Source organism: Nuphar pumila, chromosome 13, assembly GCF_984573655.1.
Source record: "Nuphar pumila chromosome 13, dmNupPumi1.hap1.1, whole genome shotgun sequence".
In the NCBI taxonomy this organism is placed as follows: domain Eukaryota; kingdom Viridiplantae; phylum Streptophyta; class Magnoliopsida; order Nymphaeales; family Nymphaeaceae; genus Nuphar; species Nuphar pumila.
In genome coordinates this window covers 27,934,169-27,949,341 of record NC_143261.1, presented here as the reverse complement: position 1 = coordinate 27,949,341, position 15,173 = coordinate 27,934,169, and the positions used below count along the sequence as shown (strand labels likewise).

Genomic DNA, 15,173 nt, shown 5'->3' with positions numbered 1-15,173 from the left:
GATAGGCACTAATATTTTTACTGGGCTACTATCGGCAAGGGAATTCTTGAGGAATTTAACAACTGTGGGGTTTCCTCAGAAGATATCAGCAGTTTTTTTAGTAAAAAAGAAAATTCTGAGAAATAATTATTTTCGTAGAAATTTTAATGTTTCCTTGTGATGCTTACAAGCAGTGTCAATTTTGCAGTCTTTTCATGATATTTTCACCTGATTTTTTGTGAGAAATTTAGTTATTCTGAGTTTATTCTGAAAATAGCTTAAAGTCTTCTCAAAAGAAAAAGACTGGCAACTGGAGCTATATAGTCAAGAACGTGAGAATGTTGCTTAATATTTGACACTTTGATCTACCATTTACCATTGTTGATACAAAGTGCTTCATAATCTTCCTGTACACGTATTCTGAAGCAAAATTATTTTCCTGTAGCATGTATGTGCTTTCCTTTTACAGAATCCCTAAGCTAGTTGCTTTCGTTTGTGCCCCTTTTGGCTTCCTTTTTCTGACTATTGCTATGTTCTCTGATTATGATGAACTGCTTCCTCTTGCATGGAGAGTTGGTAACTTGGTAGGGCTTTTAACGCCAACCAGTAGTATAAGGTGTGACACAGTTAGGATGATGGTTTCATTTCAACTTGCATATGTTAACAGGTTAACATCGAACTTTGTTTTTGTGAGGCGCATCACTTGATTCATCTCTCCCTTTCCAAAGAGATGGAGCTATTCCTCTGCTTGTAGCTGCATTTTACCATGATCTCATTTCCACTTGCATATGTTAACAGGTTAACATTGAACTTTGTTTTCGTGACAGGCATCACTTGATTCATCTCTTCCTTTCCAAAGAGATGGAGCTATTGCTCTGCTTGTAGCTGCATTTTACCTACTATCCAGATATGCTATACACTGCACATGGGTCACATCAGAGGCATATTCTTCACCTTCCATAGTCTTGGCTGCAAGGGGTGCCCATGGTGGCAGGGTTATCTTTGATGACTATCGTGAGGCTTACTTTTGGCTGCGCCAGAATACACCTCCAGATGCAAAAGTTATGTCATGGTGGGATTATGGTTATCAGATAACTGCCATGGGAAACAGAACTGTAATTGTGGATAATAACACATGGAACAATACACACATTGCAACTGTTGGACGTGCGATGTCATCATATGAAGATGAGGCGTATGAGATAATGCAAGAGTTGGATGTGGATTATGTGCTTGTTGTTTTTGGAGGTGTTACAGGGTATTCTTCAGATGATATAAACAAGTAAGTGATGGGATAAACTTCCTGAGTTGTGAATTGTTGCTTTGTTTTATCTGTTAGATGCTGCATATTTTTTGTTTTCTTGCTGCAACTTCTCACCAAGGACACATTGATGTTCTAAAATTAGATTTTTGTGGATGGTACGCATTGGAGGAGGAGTATTCCCAATCATTAAAGAATCAGATTACCTTGTGAATGGTGAATACCGGGTTGACAAAGGGGCAGCTCCAAAGATGTTGAATTGTCTCATGTAAGTTTCTTTGATTTGTATGTCAACTGCTGGCTTTGTCTTGATGGCTAACTTAAAATTGAGTTGAAACTTTGTACTCTTTTGTTTTTGAGAAGAGAGATGAAGTTGTACTGATTTTGGTTTGTCAATTTGTTTTCTGCCTAATGTTTATATGGCCATTGATATTCATTGGTTCAACCTTATTCTTTGTTAGATGTCAAAGTACAAAAGAGAACTTCAGCATCCAGCTTTTGTAAGCTGTCATATTTTACATATATATACTGTATAATTGCATCTACTATGAATAGGACATTTTCCCAGTTTTCTGTATTTATCAGACTTAGATACTGAATGCTGATGCACATGATCACTCGAAGGCATGTATGATGTTCTATGTATAAGTAGCCTTCCACTAATGGTTGTTTTTAGCTTTGATTTCTTTGTCTGATATTGTATAAAGTTGATACTTGGTAAAACATGTTTGCCATAATTCCTTGAGGTTTTGGAATCTCTGTTAAGTTTCTTATACACTTGAACTTTGAAATGAAGTGGCTACAGTTTCAGGTGAATATGGAGCTTTTGGTCATAGGGCATCTTATCTTCTGTTTTTTCTGTAGATATAAGGCCACTTCTTTGTCTGCAGCAACTAGTTGTTGCTTGATGATGTGGAACTAAACACTAGATGAGTTTATCTTCAAAACTATATGTGCATGCTGGATGCTCAAAAGTGAGAGTTTTTAAGGTGTGCAACTTGAGTCTGGGACCTATTTGTGGTGCTTATACTTGAGACTTATTTGTGACAATTTTAAGGCTTGAACCCCTGGAACTATTTAGATCTTCCGTGAGTATGAATTTTCAGAAGTGGGTGGGACTCTTAGATATTTCTGCATTTTTGGTGATATTTTATTTGTTTCCTTAAACTTTCACTGACATACTTGAAAGCTACCTTAGTGCTAACTTATTGAAAAGTTCTGAGGTAAAAATTTTGAATCTTCTGATTTATGGAATGTAACAAAATAAAAAGTGCATAACCATTCTGATCTACAACAGTGGCTTCACTCATCAGTCAAAATGATTGTTTTCACACCAAAAAGTGCATCACCACTAGAAAGAGTGGCTTGTGTTATGTTTAGGATACCAATTACAATGTGAAAGACACAAGATCAAATGGGTAATTTTGTGTTCCCTTCAACTGTTGAAAGCATTTTGGTGTGAAAACACAGGCCAGTGGTAGGTGATGATGAAATACACAGGCCATAAAATGTGTATAAAAGTATAGGGTTTGTTACTGGAAGGCATCTGCCTGTGAAAAAGAGAAATGAAAGCATATTGTTGAGATAGTCTGGGCTTGACATGGTATCAAGATTTTATAACAAATGATTTCAAGGATATTACTGCATTGGCTATACTTCATACTCAACCATGCTGAGTGGCTTCTGCATGTCAGTATGTCAATGTTGACTTAAACAAATCACTTCAATTAGTAGCAGGGTTGGGGGAGGGAAAGGAAACATCTGTCAATAAGAAAGTTTGAACATCTTGTTGATGTGTCCACATCTTGACATGGAATAAGCTATTGGGTTGTTTGATTTTTAGTTGCCTTCTGTCTAAGCTTGATATCAATCGCCATATTTTTTTGCAGGACCAATTCAAATTTGTGCATCATTTTGATGATTTTGTGCTGCTATAACTGTTGTTTTGAGGTTTTCAGGGTCTCCCATTTGAGTTGTGTTTTTCAACCCAGCCTTTTGCCATCTCTTAACGTTTCAAAAGTAGTTACTAAATCTGGAAGGGCGTTATCATTTGGTTCCTAACACTATCGACATTTTGCACTAGTTTTTCCCTCTACTCTTTGCAATAATTTGATCATTTTGATTAAGAACAATTAGTTTATTGTCTTTTCAGTTCAAATAATTTCATCTACTGAGTGAATTTAAAGGTTTTATGCTGCTGTTTTTGTTTTGTGATTATCTTCTTTGTAATTTCTCTTTCATGCATGTTGAGCCAATGATTATTATTCTTTTAGCCAATTTGAACAAGAATTAGTTTTCCACTGATTTTTTTATTTGCTGCCTGGGTTGCATGTGAATCTTGTTGGTATTACACTAGCTCAAGTTTATAGTTTGACTTATACCATCTGATGATCGGTTTTGGCACTCATCTTATAAATAATTTAGTTTTTTAGTGTGTCAGAGTATTCTTGAATAGAGTTTGGCTTTGAATTATTAGATGACTGCTGCCTCCAAGGTCTCCCTCTAGGAGTTGAGAGGTGCTTAGTTGCTAATATTTTTCCTCATTTATTTCTCTGATTCCCTTTATATTTCCAGCCCTGAATTATCGTTTTTGTTATATAATGGTTTGGAATGTGGGAGTCCAACTATTTGGTTTCAAGAAGACTTATGGTGCTGGTGCATGTATTTTGCTGTTGAGAAAAGTTTTGTCGTCTCATCAATGGTGTGGACCTTAATGAGCTTTATTCATTTAGGAGCCTGGTTCTGTTTGTACAGTCATTCTGGTATTTTTGGATCACTTTCATGTCTTATGCAGCATTATCGATTTCTGACCATGCTTGGGATGTTTTATAAGTTTCTGCCCTGGATATCTTTGTTCTTTGGATGTTTATTATACTTTAGTCTTGAGGATAGGATGCTGTGCCGTTTTTGAGGCACCATGTTACTGTTTCTTTGCTAAATTATTTTTTGTTTGACCTATTCTTGCCTCTAAATGCTTATAAATTCTTCTAAGCTTTAGGGAATATTTATCTTTTTGTGTATGAGGTCAAAGTACCAAGGGCATTCAACTTGGATGTTGTAATCCAAATTCGTGCTTGATGTCAACTATAGAGTGTTTGCTAAACCTGTCACCTTACAAATGTACCATATCCCATCTAGTGTGATTTTTAAGATGTGTCTCAAGTAAATGCTTCTGTGCATAGATACTATGGTTTTAGTTTTCTCATATGCTGAAGTTTGCTAGCATTTGTGGAGGATCTCGAAGGTATTGATGCATCCATTTGGCGTTCTGATGCTGTATATAGGCATTTGACTGCAATTTTCCACTTTCATAACATAAGAATATTGCTTCCAGTGAAATTAGCCTTGCTGCTATATATCTCACAGCTCAGTTCAGTTCTCTTATCATCTGCATTTGAATTACTCAATAGGTATAAGCTTTCCTACTATCGGTTTGGGGAGCTGCACACAGAGTATGGAAGACCTCCAGGGTAATTGCTTGCCATATTATAGCTTCCTCTTCTATCATTCTAGCAGCCCAAGTGTACAATAGTATTTGATGCCCATACCTGTTCGATACAAAATTTTAAATCCTATTTTGCACTGGCATGCAGTTGGGATCGGGCCCGGGGGGTAGAAATTGGAAATAAAGACGTGAAGCTTGAACATCTTGAGGAGGCTTTCACAACATCAAACTGGATCGTGAGAATTTACAAAGTTAAGCCACCAAGCAATAGGTGGTGAAGCAAATGAAAATTTATAATCTAGATTTTGCAGAAAGGAAACCATGCGGTCTACACGTAATGTTTAGAGGAGTTTTTGCAATAATGTAATTTATATGATTTTGTTGAAGGAACCCCAGTCTCATTTTCTTTTAGTTGGTTAGTAGCAATTAGATTATATTTGCGATGAGGCTTCTTAGGAGAACCTATTTGAGTTGCAGTTTTTAGTAGCATGCTTGCCAATTAGTGTAACATGAAATATGCTGAGTATTACTCTGATGAAAACTTTTGTGCATTCAACATGGGTACGAAGATGAGAACATTAGTGGCTATTATGATTTACAGAACTTGACCTGTTCTATTTTTTGGGTAATGTTTCTTGTCTTTAAGAGTAAATTTATTACTTAAATCTTAGTAATACTGAACTTTCGCCCATATAGTCAGAAGTTATTGAAAGAAAACGCTTTGAAATTGCTTTAATTAGCTATTTTGGGTTAGGAGAGAACTTGGCTGTGGTAGGCATATTTATTTCCACCTGTCTCAACTTTAAATGGCTTGAAACATAGAAGTGCTATGCAACTTTTGAGGGTAGAGGACGAACACTCTTGGGAAAATTTCGAGTGCCTGCTCTTTGTAGCTTCGGCATATGGGTGATCGATGATATTCGTCTTTTTCCCTTTTTTTGGTTCTCTGTGATGTCATTCTCTCTGACAAATTATTCAGTTGCTCTGTGTATTAACTATAAACTGATTATAATTTGAAGACTGAAGGCCTTTGTGGGTTTTAAATGCCGAGACAAGATTCAACTTGTGTACCTTATTGGTGTGAAGTATACAAAAGCATCTGAAAGTTGAGAATGCAGCTTGAATGGCATGATCTTGCACAACCACAAAAAACAATCACCTACATCAGAACAGTGCAAGCTACTGTATGCAATATACAAATAACAAGCATACCTTACAACAGCTTTTGTTAAATACGGGACGGACACAATTCACTAAAATTTCAGGGGATTTCTTAAACTTGAGCTTACACATATTTTGCTGCTTGGCCTTAATAAATCCAATCTTAATGATAGGGAGCAGATCGAAACAGCAGAAGCAATGTCGGTGCTGTGAAGAAGCCTTCCATCGTTAGTTGTAGCAGTCACATAATACTCCTTATACTAGCTGACAGGACCAATTGTGGGTGGTGAAGCAGCAAAAATGGTAAAACATGAACTTTCACTTGGACAGTTAAACTAGGCAATACTTCTCAAATCACAATTCACTCTTTTTAGCTTTCTTTCTGCCCTGCCTTCACATACTTAAACACTCCATATGCAACCGTGCCGCCCAAAAACAGGACGACTGTTGGCGTAAACGATGGATACAAATACTTTACAAACAAGTTATCCCATTCCTCAGGTAAGAAACCTGCAAAAGAGAACACTTGGTTTAATACAATGTTTTTTCTTCTGAGAGTTTTGGGAAAGTGATTAAGATAGAATGCTCGGCACAAAACAATGTTTCTTCTTCTGAAATTTTGAGCTGTCATGATTAAGCACTCAGACTAAGATTTTTATTTTCTTCATTTACTTCTAACAGATTTAGACTAATCATGATTAAGCATTCGTTCTATCTGTGCTATATACCATAAAAGGAGGCTAATGGTGCTGACATTTGTAAGATCTCATCCCACCACCCTCGAAATAAATCCATGAGGCGCTGATTCACTGCTGGGCATTTCAGTTGAAAAGGGATCCAATAAACCACGAATATTGATACTTTAGCATGTGATGGTGGTTGATTCCCCAACACCTTGGTAAAATTGAAAACCATCAGCTACCTTGCAAGGTATAATTTGAACATAAAGAATGACGCGAAAATTTATTTTTTCAGTGCATGTGTGTGGAACCCATAGTTATCAGGTTAGGAAATGGACACAGGATGCGATGTGGGAAGTATGAAGCATGAAGCATGAAGCAGAATGTGTTTTGAAAGTGAATGTGCAAGCGTGTGAGAAGCCAAAAAGAAAACATGCAAGAATCGATGGAAAAACAAAGGGAAAGCGAGGGGAGAAGAAAATGGGAAGCAAGAGAGAATGAGGGAGAAGCGAAAAAATAATAAATTTAATATGAAAAACATAAAAAACAAGAAGAAAACGAGGGGGAAGACAGTGGGAAGCATGTTTCTTATAATATAGGAAGTGCGCTTTATACAAATGGGAAGCGAGTTTCCCTCACACTTTAACCTTTCGGGGGACACATGCGCTTCCCACTTTGGAAGTGCACTACCTGGCAAGCGTGCTTCCCCTCCTAAGAGGGTGCTTCTGAACCTGTTTTGCAAAGGGTAGCTGAGAAGAAACCAGTAGAAAATAACAGGATTGCAATCTAGGAAGTAACCCATAATTGGCCTGAACAACTGAGCTTGTTATTTTGGGGGAAGAACTTACGAGGATCAATCCCATCACATTCTACAGCAGCTGGATATGTACCACAAATTTGAGCAGTTCTACATTCAGACAAACTGAAAAAGGAAACTGCAGTAGTGGAATCTTGTAAAAGAGATTCAAGACTTAATGGAGTCAAATCACAAGTGAAGCAAAAGATCCCACTGAAGATCAAGACTGAACCTGGTTCATTACTTGAAATCTGAAGTGCACATTACATCAAAATACACTGCTAATCTTGCATGTCCATGCTTATCAATTCCCTTAACACACAAGTGGATGACACTGGATACTTAGCTCAGGAAGAGATACAGATGAAAAAGATGCATAACTGGTGCAAGTGAGAACATGAACATTAATGTCAGTCGGCATCTCTACTACCATGTGTTTCGCAATTTCCTTTTGCCTTTATGTTCATTTTAGGCTGGCAGGAGGCCTGAGTGCCAGGTTATGGCCCAGTTTTGTTTCACAAAATGGAAAGAGTTTTTTAAACTGTGTGGATAGAGACGTTTTTATTGAGGGGAAAAAAGACCTTAGACTCTCTCTCTCTCTCTCTCTCTCTCTCTCTCTCTCTCTCTCTCTCTCTCTCTCTCTCTCTCTCTCTCTCTCTCTCTCTCTTCTGCAGGAAAACATGGGTTTTTGCAGGCATATCTATCCAAGAGAGTTTCCCCATGTTTCTTGTATGTAAAAGAAGCATGGCAGCCCACACTTTGTCCAGTAAATTCTTCCTTTTTCCACTTGAATCAAATCCACATGGCAACTGTTCTTCTTCTTTGAGAGAACGAGATTTTGAGATAAACTTTGTTCTACCTAAGAAATTCTCAAGGATGCCCATATGGAAAGGACATCTGCTTATGAGGCCATCGGCATGTTTTCAAAGGACTGAAAGAGGGTGACCTGTCTATCTTCTCGAAAATGACATTGATATGTGCTAAGGTTTCCTAAACACAATGGCTGAGAGGAGAGTTTTTCATGCTCAGGAGTCAGGACAGACTTGTCAAAGCATGAATTATATAGTTTAGTATGACACCTAGAATCTAGATTATAATATAGTATCTTTCACAATTATAGTTGGGGGATGAGAAGTTTTATTAGATTGCAATAAATGCTTGTAAGCAGTAAGACAAGAAAAGTTACAAGCACATAGGCAGAGTAAATCCATGGACCAATATTTCTAAAGATTTGTTCCATTGTCAATAGAAACATCACCAAGTCCCTCAACGACAAAAAAGAAACACGACCAAGTTCCTCAATTGTGAGCGGAGAATTGGCTATCACAAGTCGAAAGGCAGGAATACAAGAACACATTTAATTTGTAGTGTTGGTAGTTTTCTGCTAAATATATCAACAAATCCATCAAACAAGAAAATCTGCACAACTTGCAGATGTACCGTATTGTGCAGCACAAAGAAGTTGACAATTCCAGTCAGCGTAGGATAGAACAATTTGCATCAATTTGATTCATAGATCCTATTAATAGTCATAGAACTAGGAAAAGTGAACCGGGAGATAAGTGAAGAAACAGCAACAGACTATAAAAAGATAAGCATGAAGAGAAAGGAGAAAGCAGAGAGACTTTGTCCATTTTATTTTTTATTTTTTATTTTTTTTAAGGTCATTATACTCTAGAACCTATTGCTCATTCTGATAAGCAACTCCATCACTCAGTGAGTTCTGGAAGCCAAAAAGGCCGGCTTCCTGTAGAGGATGACTAAAGCACACTTAGGCCCGTCCTCTGTGCCTGGTTTTCTTACTAGAGACAGGAGGACATCGATGGTAGCACAATAATGCAATGTCCCAAGTTATCTAGATAATTGGATAAGTTGGAATGCTACATTCTGCTTCGTAATGCAGTTTACCAACTTATCTAGGTAATTGGATAAGTTGGGATGCTAGATTATGCTTCATAATGCAGTTTCCCAACCTATTCCAGATTCAGACATAAACGAGTGCATCCAAACGCCAACTTAGCATGTCAGAAAACGAAATTGGTGGCACTTTCTTTATACAAATGCAAATTTAATGAATGTAAGAGCATGGAAGTAGATATGATGTCTCTTGCTTGAATGGATTTTAAGGCTTTAAAAACAATAACTGTGTATGCATATTTTAGAATAATAAGAACGTGAATAACAAAAATCGTCTAACATGAAAAAAAAATGATATCAAGGAAGTTCAATTTGTCGATAGAAAAATCTTTCCATTTCCCAAAACTTATAGAGCTTCGGAAGCGCCAAAGAAACTTGCAGGTTCGTGCTTTAGAAGAGAGTTTCCCTAGATTCAGGAAGCGATCTTCTGATTTTTTTTACGAGCCGAGTTTGGGCTGTACGGGCTCGGCTCGTTACGGGTACACCCCTGCTCGGGCTCGGCTGGTGAGATTGTCATGAGCCGATCCGATCCGATCCTGAGCCCTATCTAGTTACGAGCTGATCACAAGCTGGCTCGTTTTTAAAAAAATTGTTTTTAAGTATTTTTTTAAGCTTGGTAATATATAAAATGTATATAATATATGCACAATACGTGCAAAACATACTCAATATGTATCTTATATATAATATATGCATAAAATCTATAATATATAAATATATAATATGTAAAACAAGCCAAACCGAACAGAGCTTGCCATGCTTGTGCTTGGCTCATTTGCCTAAACGAGCTGGCTCGTATATCGGCTCGAATCGACGAGTCGATCGGCGAGCTGCTCGTCTCGTTTCCCACCCCTGGCATCAAAATTCAGCCAATACCTGATGCTGCCAAAGCAATGCCTTCGACGAGGATGAGAAACCCGAGAGCGAGCCACCCAAGGAGGAAGGCCCTCTCCTGCTCCGGCAAAGCACCACCACCATCATCCTTCCCCGTCGCCACCGGCTGAATCAACGGCTTCTGCACAGGCGCCCGGCGGACGACCTTGCTCTTCCTGCTTCCTTTGCCACCGCCGCCGAATCCAACCCCTCCGGCGCTCTCCCTCTTGGGATCTGTAGCGGCGGGAGTCGATGGTGCGGGATGTGCTTCGTTTGCGCTCTCCCCCGGGCCATCTCCGGCCGTTGTGGCTCTCACCACGTTTGTGTTTCTGGTTGTACAAGAGACGAAACAGTGAAGGCGTTGGGCAGGTGGGGCGGAGAAGCAGAGGCGCCGGTGGCTTCTGCTCGCAGCGGGCAACGCCCCCGCGAGGCTCACGCTCGCGCTCATCCTGGTATTGATTTGAGGGGCACCTCTGTGTGTGTGTGTGTAGGATCAGAAATGGTTGGGAATGAAGATGAACGAGATTATGGATTGGATGAATATCCGACTGATCTGATCTGTTTGCGCTGAAATTGATAAGCGCCTTATTCGGGTACGGTTCGAATCAGAGCTAATACGGATCCAGCACCAAAGTTTGTGACCAAATCAGACCTTTTTGGGTAGGGCTGACAATGGGTGGAGTATCTGATCTGTCAGGGTGCACCCAAATCTGGCCAAATGACTAGTTTTCAGGTGGTGGTGGTGGTGTTTGCATTTTGTCGGGTCAAAAAATGAAATCTCAAACCCAGATTCATACAATTCACGGTGCTTCTTCTCACTGAAAATACGTACAAAATACTTGGGTCAATCTGGATCAGGTCAAATATCTGACAAAAAATCAAGTTGGAGCCATTGTGAATCTGTAAACGTGCAGGGCTACATGGATAGAATATTCAACAATGAATATACATTCGGATCCAAAAGTTCGACCACACAATTCTGAATCCAAACGAATTATACATTCGAATCTCGTTTTAAGATCCATATTTAAATATATCATAGACGGATTGATAAATTGGAAAACTACATTTAAGGGCAACTTTTTGCCTCTAATTTCATGAATAAACCTCACCTTTGTGAAATTAGTGATATAGACATAGATTTTCTGAAAACTATAAAAAGGACCTCAGGTTAATGGTTATCTGAAGAGAAAAAAAACGTGATTTTACTAGTTTTCTGTTTTTGTCCTTTATACTTATTAAAAATACATTCATTTTTAATAATTTTGGGCATTTGATTACCAAGGCTATTGTTATAATATGACATAATTTAATTTGAGCAAAGACTTTTATTTTTGAACCATCACCCGTTGCACATTGCTTCGATTGGTAAAACAAATGTTGTCATGATGGGTATCGTGTTGGCAGAAAATCGATACGCCTAAATCAGCTATTTTTTAATAAATGTAAAAAAAAAAACTTAAATTCCTTTTTAATATTATTATAATGACTTTAACAACCCTCCAAATCAAGAGAGCGGATCAAGTAATCTGTCAAATCACTTAGAGTGATTTGGCATCCTGACCTTCCACAATGTACACAAGATCATGAGGTTCTTGTGGGAACACAAGCAGTGGACGGCGAAGATGTCAAATCCCTTTCTTAAAGTGATTTGACAGATCACCGGATCTGCTCTCCCAAATCAACGCTCCAAACCCCCTTTCTACGGGACGCACTCCCTTTCAGCGGAAGGAGATTTCCACGGGGCCTCTCCTTCAGCGTGATGCAAACAGAGGACGCATCAGAAAACTCGTAAATGCGAGGCTCATTTCCGAAACCAAGGTAAAACTTTGGCCTCAAAAGGACACGCTGCTCAATCCGCACAAGTTTGAAGGTAAAAGGACACGAGATACGTTATTTTTGTGCCACTTTTTTTTATTAAAAATAGTTTACAAAAGGACATGACACGAGAGCAAGTTTAAGAATCCCTGTGACGTAAGTTTGAATCAGCGGGCGGGAGACCTTTCAAGTTTCAATTCCCTAACTCTCTCTCTCTCTCTCTCAAGGGGAATGCCACGTGTTTCTCTCTCCTCTGCCTTCCAGTGTAACCCCAAGGAGATCACAGCGCTCATCAATGCCCCTCGTTTCTATCTCGCTTCCTTCGCCTTGTATGGCGATACCTTCCATAGCCAGCAAGCTGATCCTCAAAAACCCATGTCTTCTTCTGGAGAGCTGCCAAAGTGTAACGCCTTCCGCTTTGGGTGGATAAGGGAGGAGGGGGACGTTACCCCCTCTCCCTCTCTCACTAATGGAAAGTGGGGAGAGAGAGGGGGGAAACGTCTTCTCCTTTCCTGTATCATTTTGCAAAAAAAAGGAAGACAAAGTAAATATTGAGAGAGAGAGAGAGAGTTGTGTAGACATGGTTGCTAAGGGATATATAGTATTAAATCTCAGAATGTTTCCTGATATTAGAATTTAAGGAAGTGGATGTCATCTTGGGTATGGATTGGTTATCTTACCATAATGCATTGATCAATTGTCAAAAAAAAAACATCAGTTTTTAACATTTTGAAACCTTAATATTCATCTTTTAGGTTGTTAAAAAACTAGCAAAATCGACAATCATTTCATATCTTAAGATCAATCATTACCTACAAAAGGGTTGTCTTAGGTATTTGGCTTATATGAAGACAAAAGTTGATGATAACCTCTCAGTCTCGAACGTAGATATTGTTCAAGAATTCATGAATGTTTTCTCTAAAGAACTTAGAGGACTTCCACCACATAGGAAAGCCAAATTTCAGATCGATCTAGCTCTTGACATGTTACCTATCTCTATTGCATCATATAGGATGGGACTTCGTGTAATGCCCACGATTTTTTGAGGGATTTTCATAAATTTTTGAAAATTTTTACAATTTTCTTTATGTATGATCAATTAAAAATGATAATTCGTACTAAGTGATATATCATGGGTCATGAAAGACTTAGAAAAAAAATTAAATATATGAAATACACTCACACGCCCAAGGGTCTTATCGGCCCTAGTGAAACTCTTGTTGTTCAAAATTTATTTTTGAAGAATCCAAATTAGGTTAGAAAGAAATAAAAGTATAAATAAAAATTTGAATTAGTCAAAATTTTGGTTCAGAGACACATACACATATTTGAAAATAATTTGAATGCCATTTAGTGTCATTTCACTTAATTCTAAATTTTAGTTTTATGAGAATTGAAATCTAAATTATTAAATTAATTAATTAAATAATCAAGTGGAATGAACATTTTGATTTAATTAAATTTAATAAAAGTGTAAGAGTCCATAGGTGGGCCGTCTCATCCTATGTGGCACACATTTTCAACTTTAAAAAGTTAAAATAAAAATTTAGCTTTAAAATCAATGATATTTTAAAACTTACTAAAAACCAAAACAAGACATTAAAAGTCAAAACTTACATTTTCAAAATATAGCCTCCCAAGGGGGGAGGGGTGTCCTCTCCTAGATGTTTATAAGATGAGGATGGCTGGAATAAGAAGAAAAAGGAAGGGGTCATGAAAAAAGGAAAGAAAGAAGAATATATGTATATATAAGAAAAACTAATCAAACTTGCTTGCCGAGTAAGCAAGTTTGCAAATTGATTTAAGGAAAGGTCCAACCCCATGGGGGTCGACCAACCCATATTTTTCTTTAGTTAATATGGTATAATATATATTGTAACATGTATACATTTAACATATATTATACCCTAAGCTAGCTAAAATAAAATACAATGAAAAAATTAAAGAAGAAAAAAAAATCGAAACAATGGCTTGATTGAAATCAAGGGCTGAGATTAATCCAACTCTTGAACTCATACTTAACTCTAATAAAACCACAGGAGGAGCTCACGCACCACCTATTTGCCCCTTTTGATATTTTTACTTCTTGCTCTCCCTTCTCACCATTTGCTTTCTTGATTCCCCTCCTTTCTCCTCCCTATTCATTATGTTTTCCTTGTGTTTCCCCTCTTAGCCCAACAAGGAGGGCATTCACGTGCGTGGTTGGAGTGTAAGGAGTATGTCAGTGCAGTCGCCATACGTATTAGATGAATGGTTCATGTATGAAGCACATTTTCGCAAGCTACAGGAGTATTTTTTTAAAAGAGGTAGAGAGTTTGATTCTCTACACGTAAATTAGAACTCGTAAGCATGAGTCTTTTCGATTATTCATAAGAACAGACCCTATACCACACCCACTATACATGGGTTTGGCGTAAGGTTTGTCAAAATATAAAATGGAGAGGGTTTCAGAAGAAAACCACCTCTCAAAACTGATTTCTCCAAAATTATATTTTTGAACTTGATTCAAACTATTATTAAAAAGAAGATTTTTATAAGAATGCATGTTGGACTTAATTAAAGAGAGTTTGATTGTGATTTTTTCCTAGAAGAATCAGTTCATCCCCCTAATGGATGAAATTTTGAAATCTAAAACGAAAGAAAACAAGTATCGCATGATAAGGACTTTGTCATAAATAAAAACTATAATTTTTTAAAAAATATATGTAATGTTTATTTGTTTCTATCAAAATTTTAGTTAGAAATTATAGTTAATATTAATGTGCATGTATTGTGGTTCTTAACCTGCTTTTTCTTACTTTTGTCATGAAAAAATACGTGTTTTATGTATCTTGTTGCAAAAATTATCGAAACTATTTTTGAGGAAATAGGGTTCAAAGAGATGGATCGATTTTCCGGCCTTACAGTTACGAAAATGAGATTTGTGTATGGTAGATTAGTTAAAATTGATTTGACATTATTTTAAAAGATTTATTTAATATATTCATGTGAACAAAATTTGAAAGTATGAATTCAGGTGGCCAGTTTTGTCCCACCCAAAGGCTTATTCCTTGTTAATACGTATTTTTGGCATGACACCTAACCGTTAAATCATTCGTATATTCCTCGTCCAGAGGAGTTTTTATGAACAATTTATTACATTAAAATGCTAATAAAATTTCACAAATTCTATGAAATTTTGAACTATATTCATGGAGAGTACACTGAACTATGATAGTCGGAAAATAAAAGTATAAGCCTTCA

General features: G+C 37.4%; 2 protein-coding genes across 3 annotated transcripts in view; one reads left to right on the top strand and one right to left on the bottom strand.

Annotated features, from left to right (window-relative positions):
• The window catches only part of LOC149818190 (dolichyl-diphosphooligosaccharide--protein glycosyltransferase subunit STT3B), a 33,456-nt gene extending 28,176 nt beyond the window's left edge, over nt 1-5,280 (top strand). Inside the window, exons 3-6 of the mRNA XM_089984786.1 lie at nt 807-1,261; nt 1,386-1,508; nt 4,651-4,710; nt 4,834-5,280. Of these exons, the coding sequence (XP_089840912.1) occupies nt 807-1,261; nt 1,386-1,508; nt 4,651-4,710; nt 4,834-4,963 (768 nt within the window). The 3' untranslated portion in view covers nt 4,964-5,280. The remainder of the gene's footprint in view (nt 1-806; nt 1,262-1,385; nt 1,509-4,650; nt 4,711-4,833) is intronic.
• Nucleotides 5,281-5,844: 564 nt separating this feature from the next.
• On the bottom strand, nt 5,845-10,644 carry LOC149818189 (protein LPA2-like). Of its 2 annotated transcripts, none has more exons than XM_089984917.1 (2): nt 10,116-10,644; nt 5,845-6,356 (listed from the first exon to the last, which is right to left on the bottom strand). In XM_089984917.1, the coding sequence occupies exons 1-2, from the start codon at nt 10,558-10,560 to the stop codon at nt 6,217-6,219; spliced, it is 585 nt and encodes a 194-aa protein (XP_089841043.1). In that variant the 5' UTR covers nt 10,561-10,644; the 3' UTR covers nt 5,845-6,216. The 2 variants fall into 2 exon arrangements, with proteins under 2 accessions (XP_089841043.1, XP_089841044.1); XM_089984918.1 differs by lacking the exon at nt 5,845-6,356 and adding an exon at nt 6,645-6,740.
• Between the last annotated feature and the right edge of the window lie 4,529 nt (nt 10,645-15,173).

Coding starts and splice junctions, on each gene's coding strand:
- LOC149818189 (XM_089984917.1), bottom strand. CDS start 10,560: ATGAGCGCGAGCGTGAGCCTCGCGGGGGCGTTGCCCGCTGCGAGCAGA. Junction 6,357..10,115: donor CATTGCTTTGGCAGCATCAG/GTATTGGCTGAA, acceptor TCTCTTTTGCAG/GTTTCTTACCTGAGGAATGG.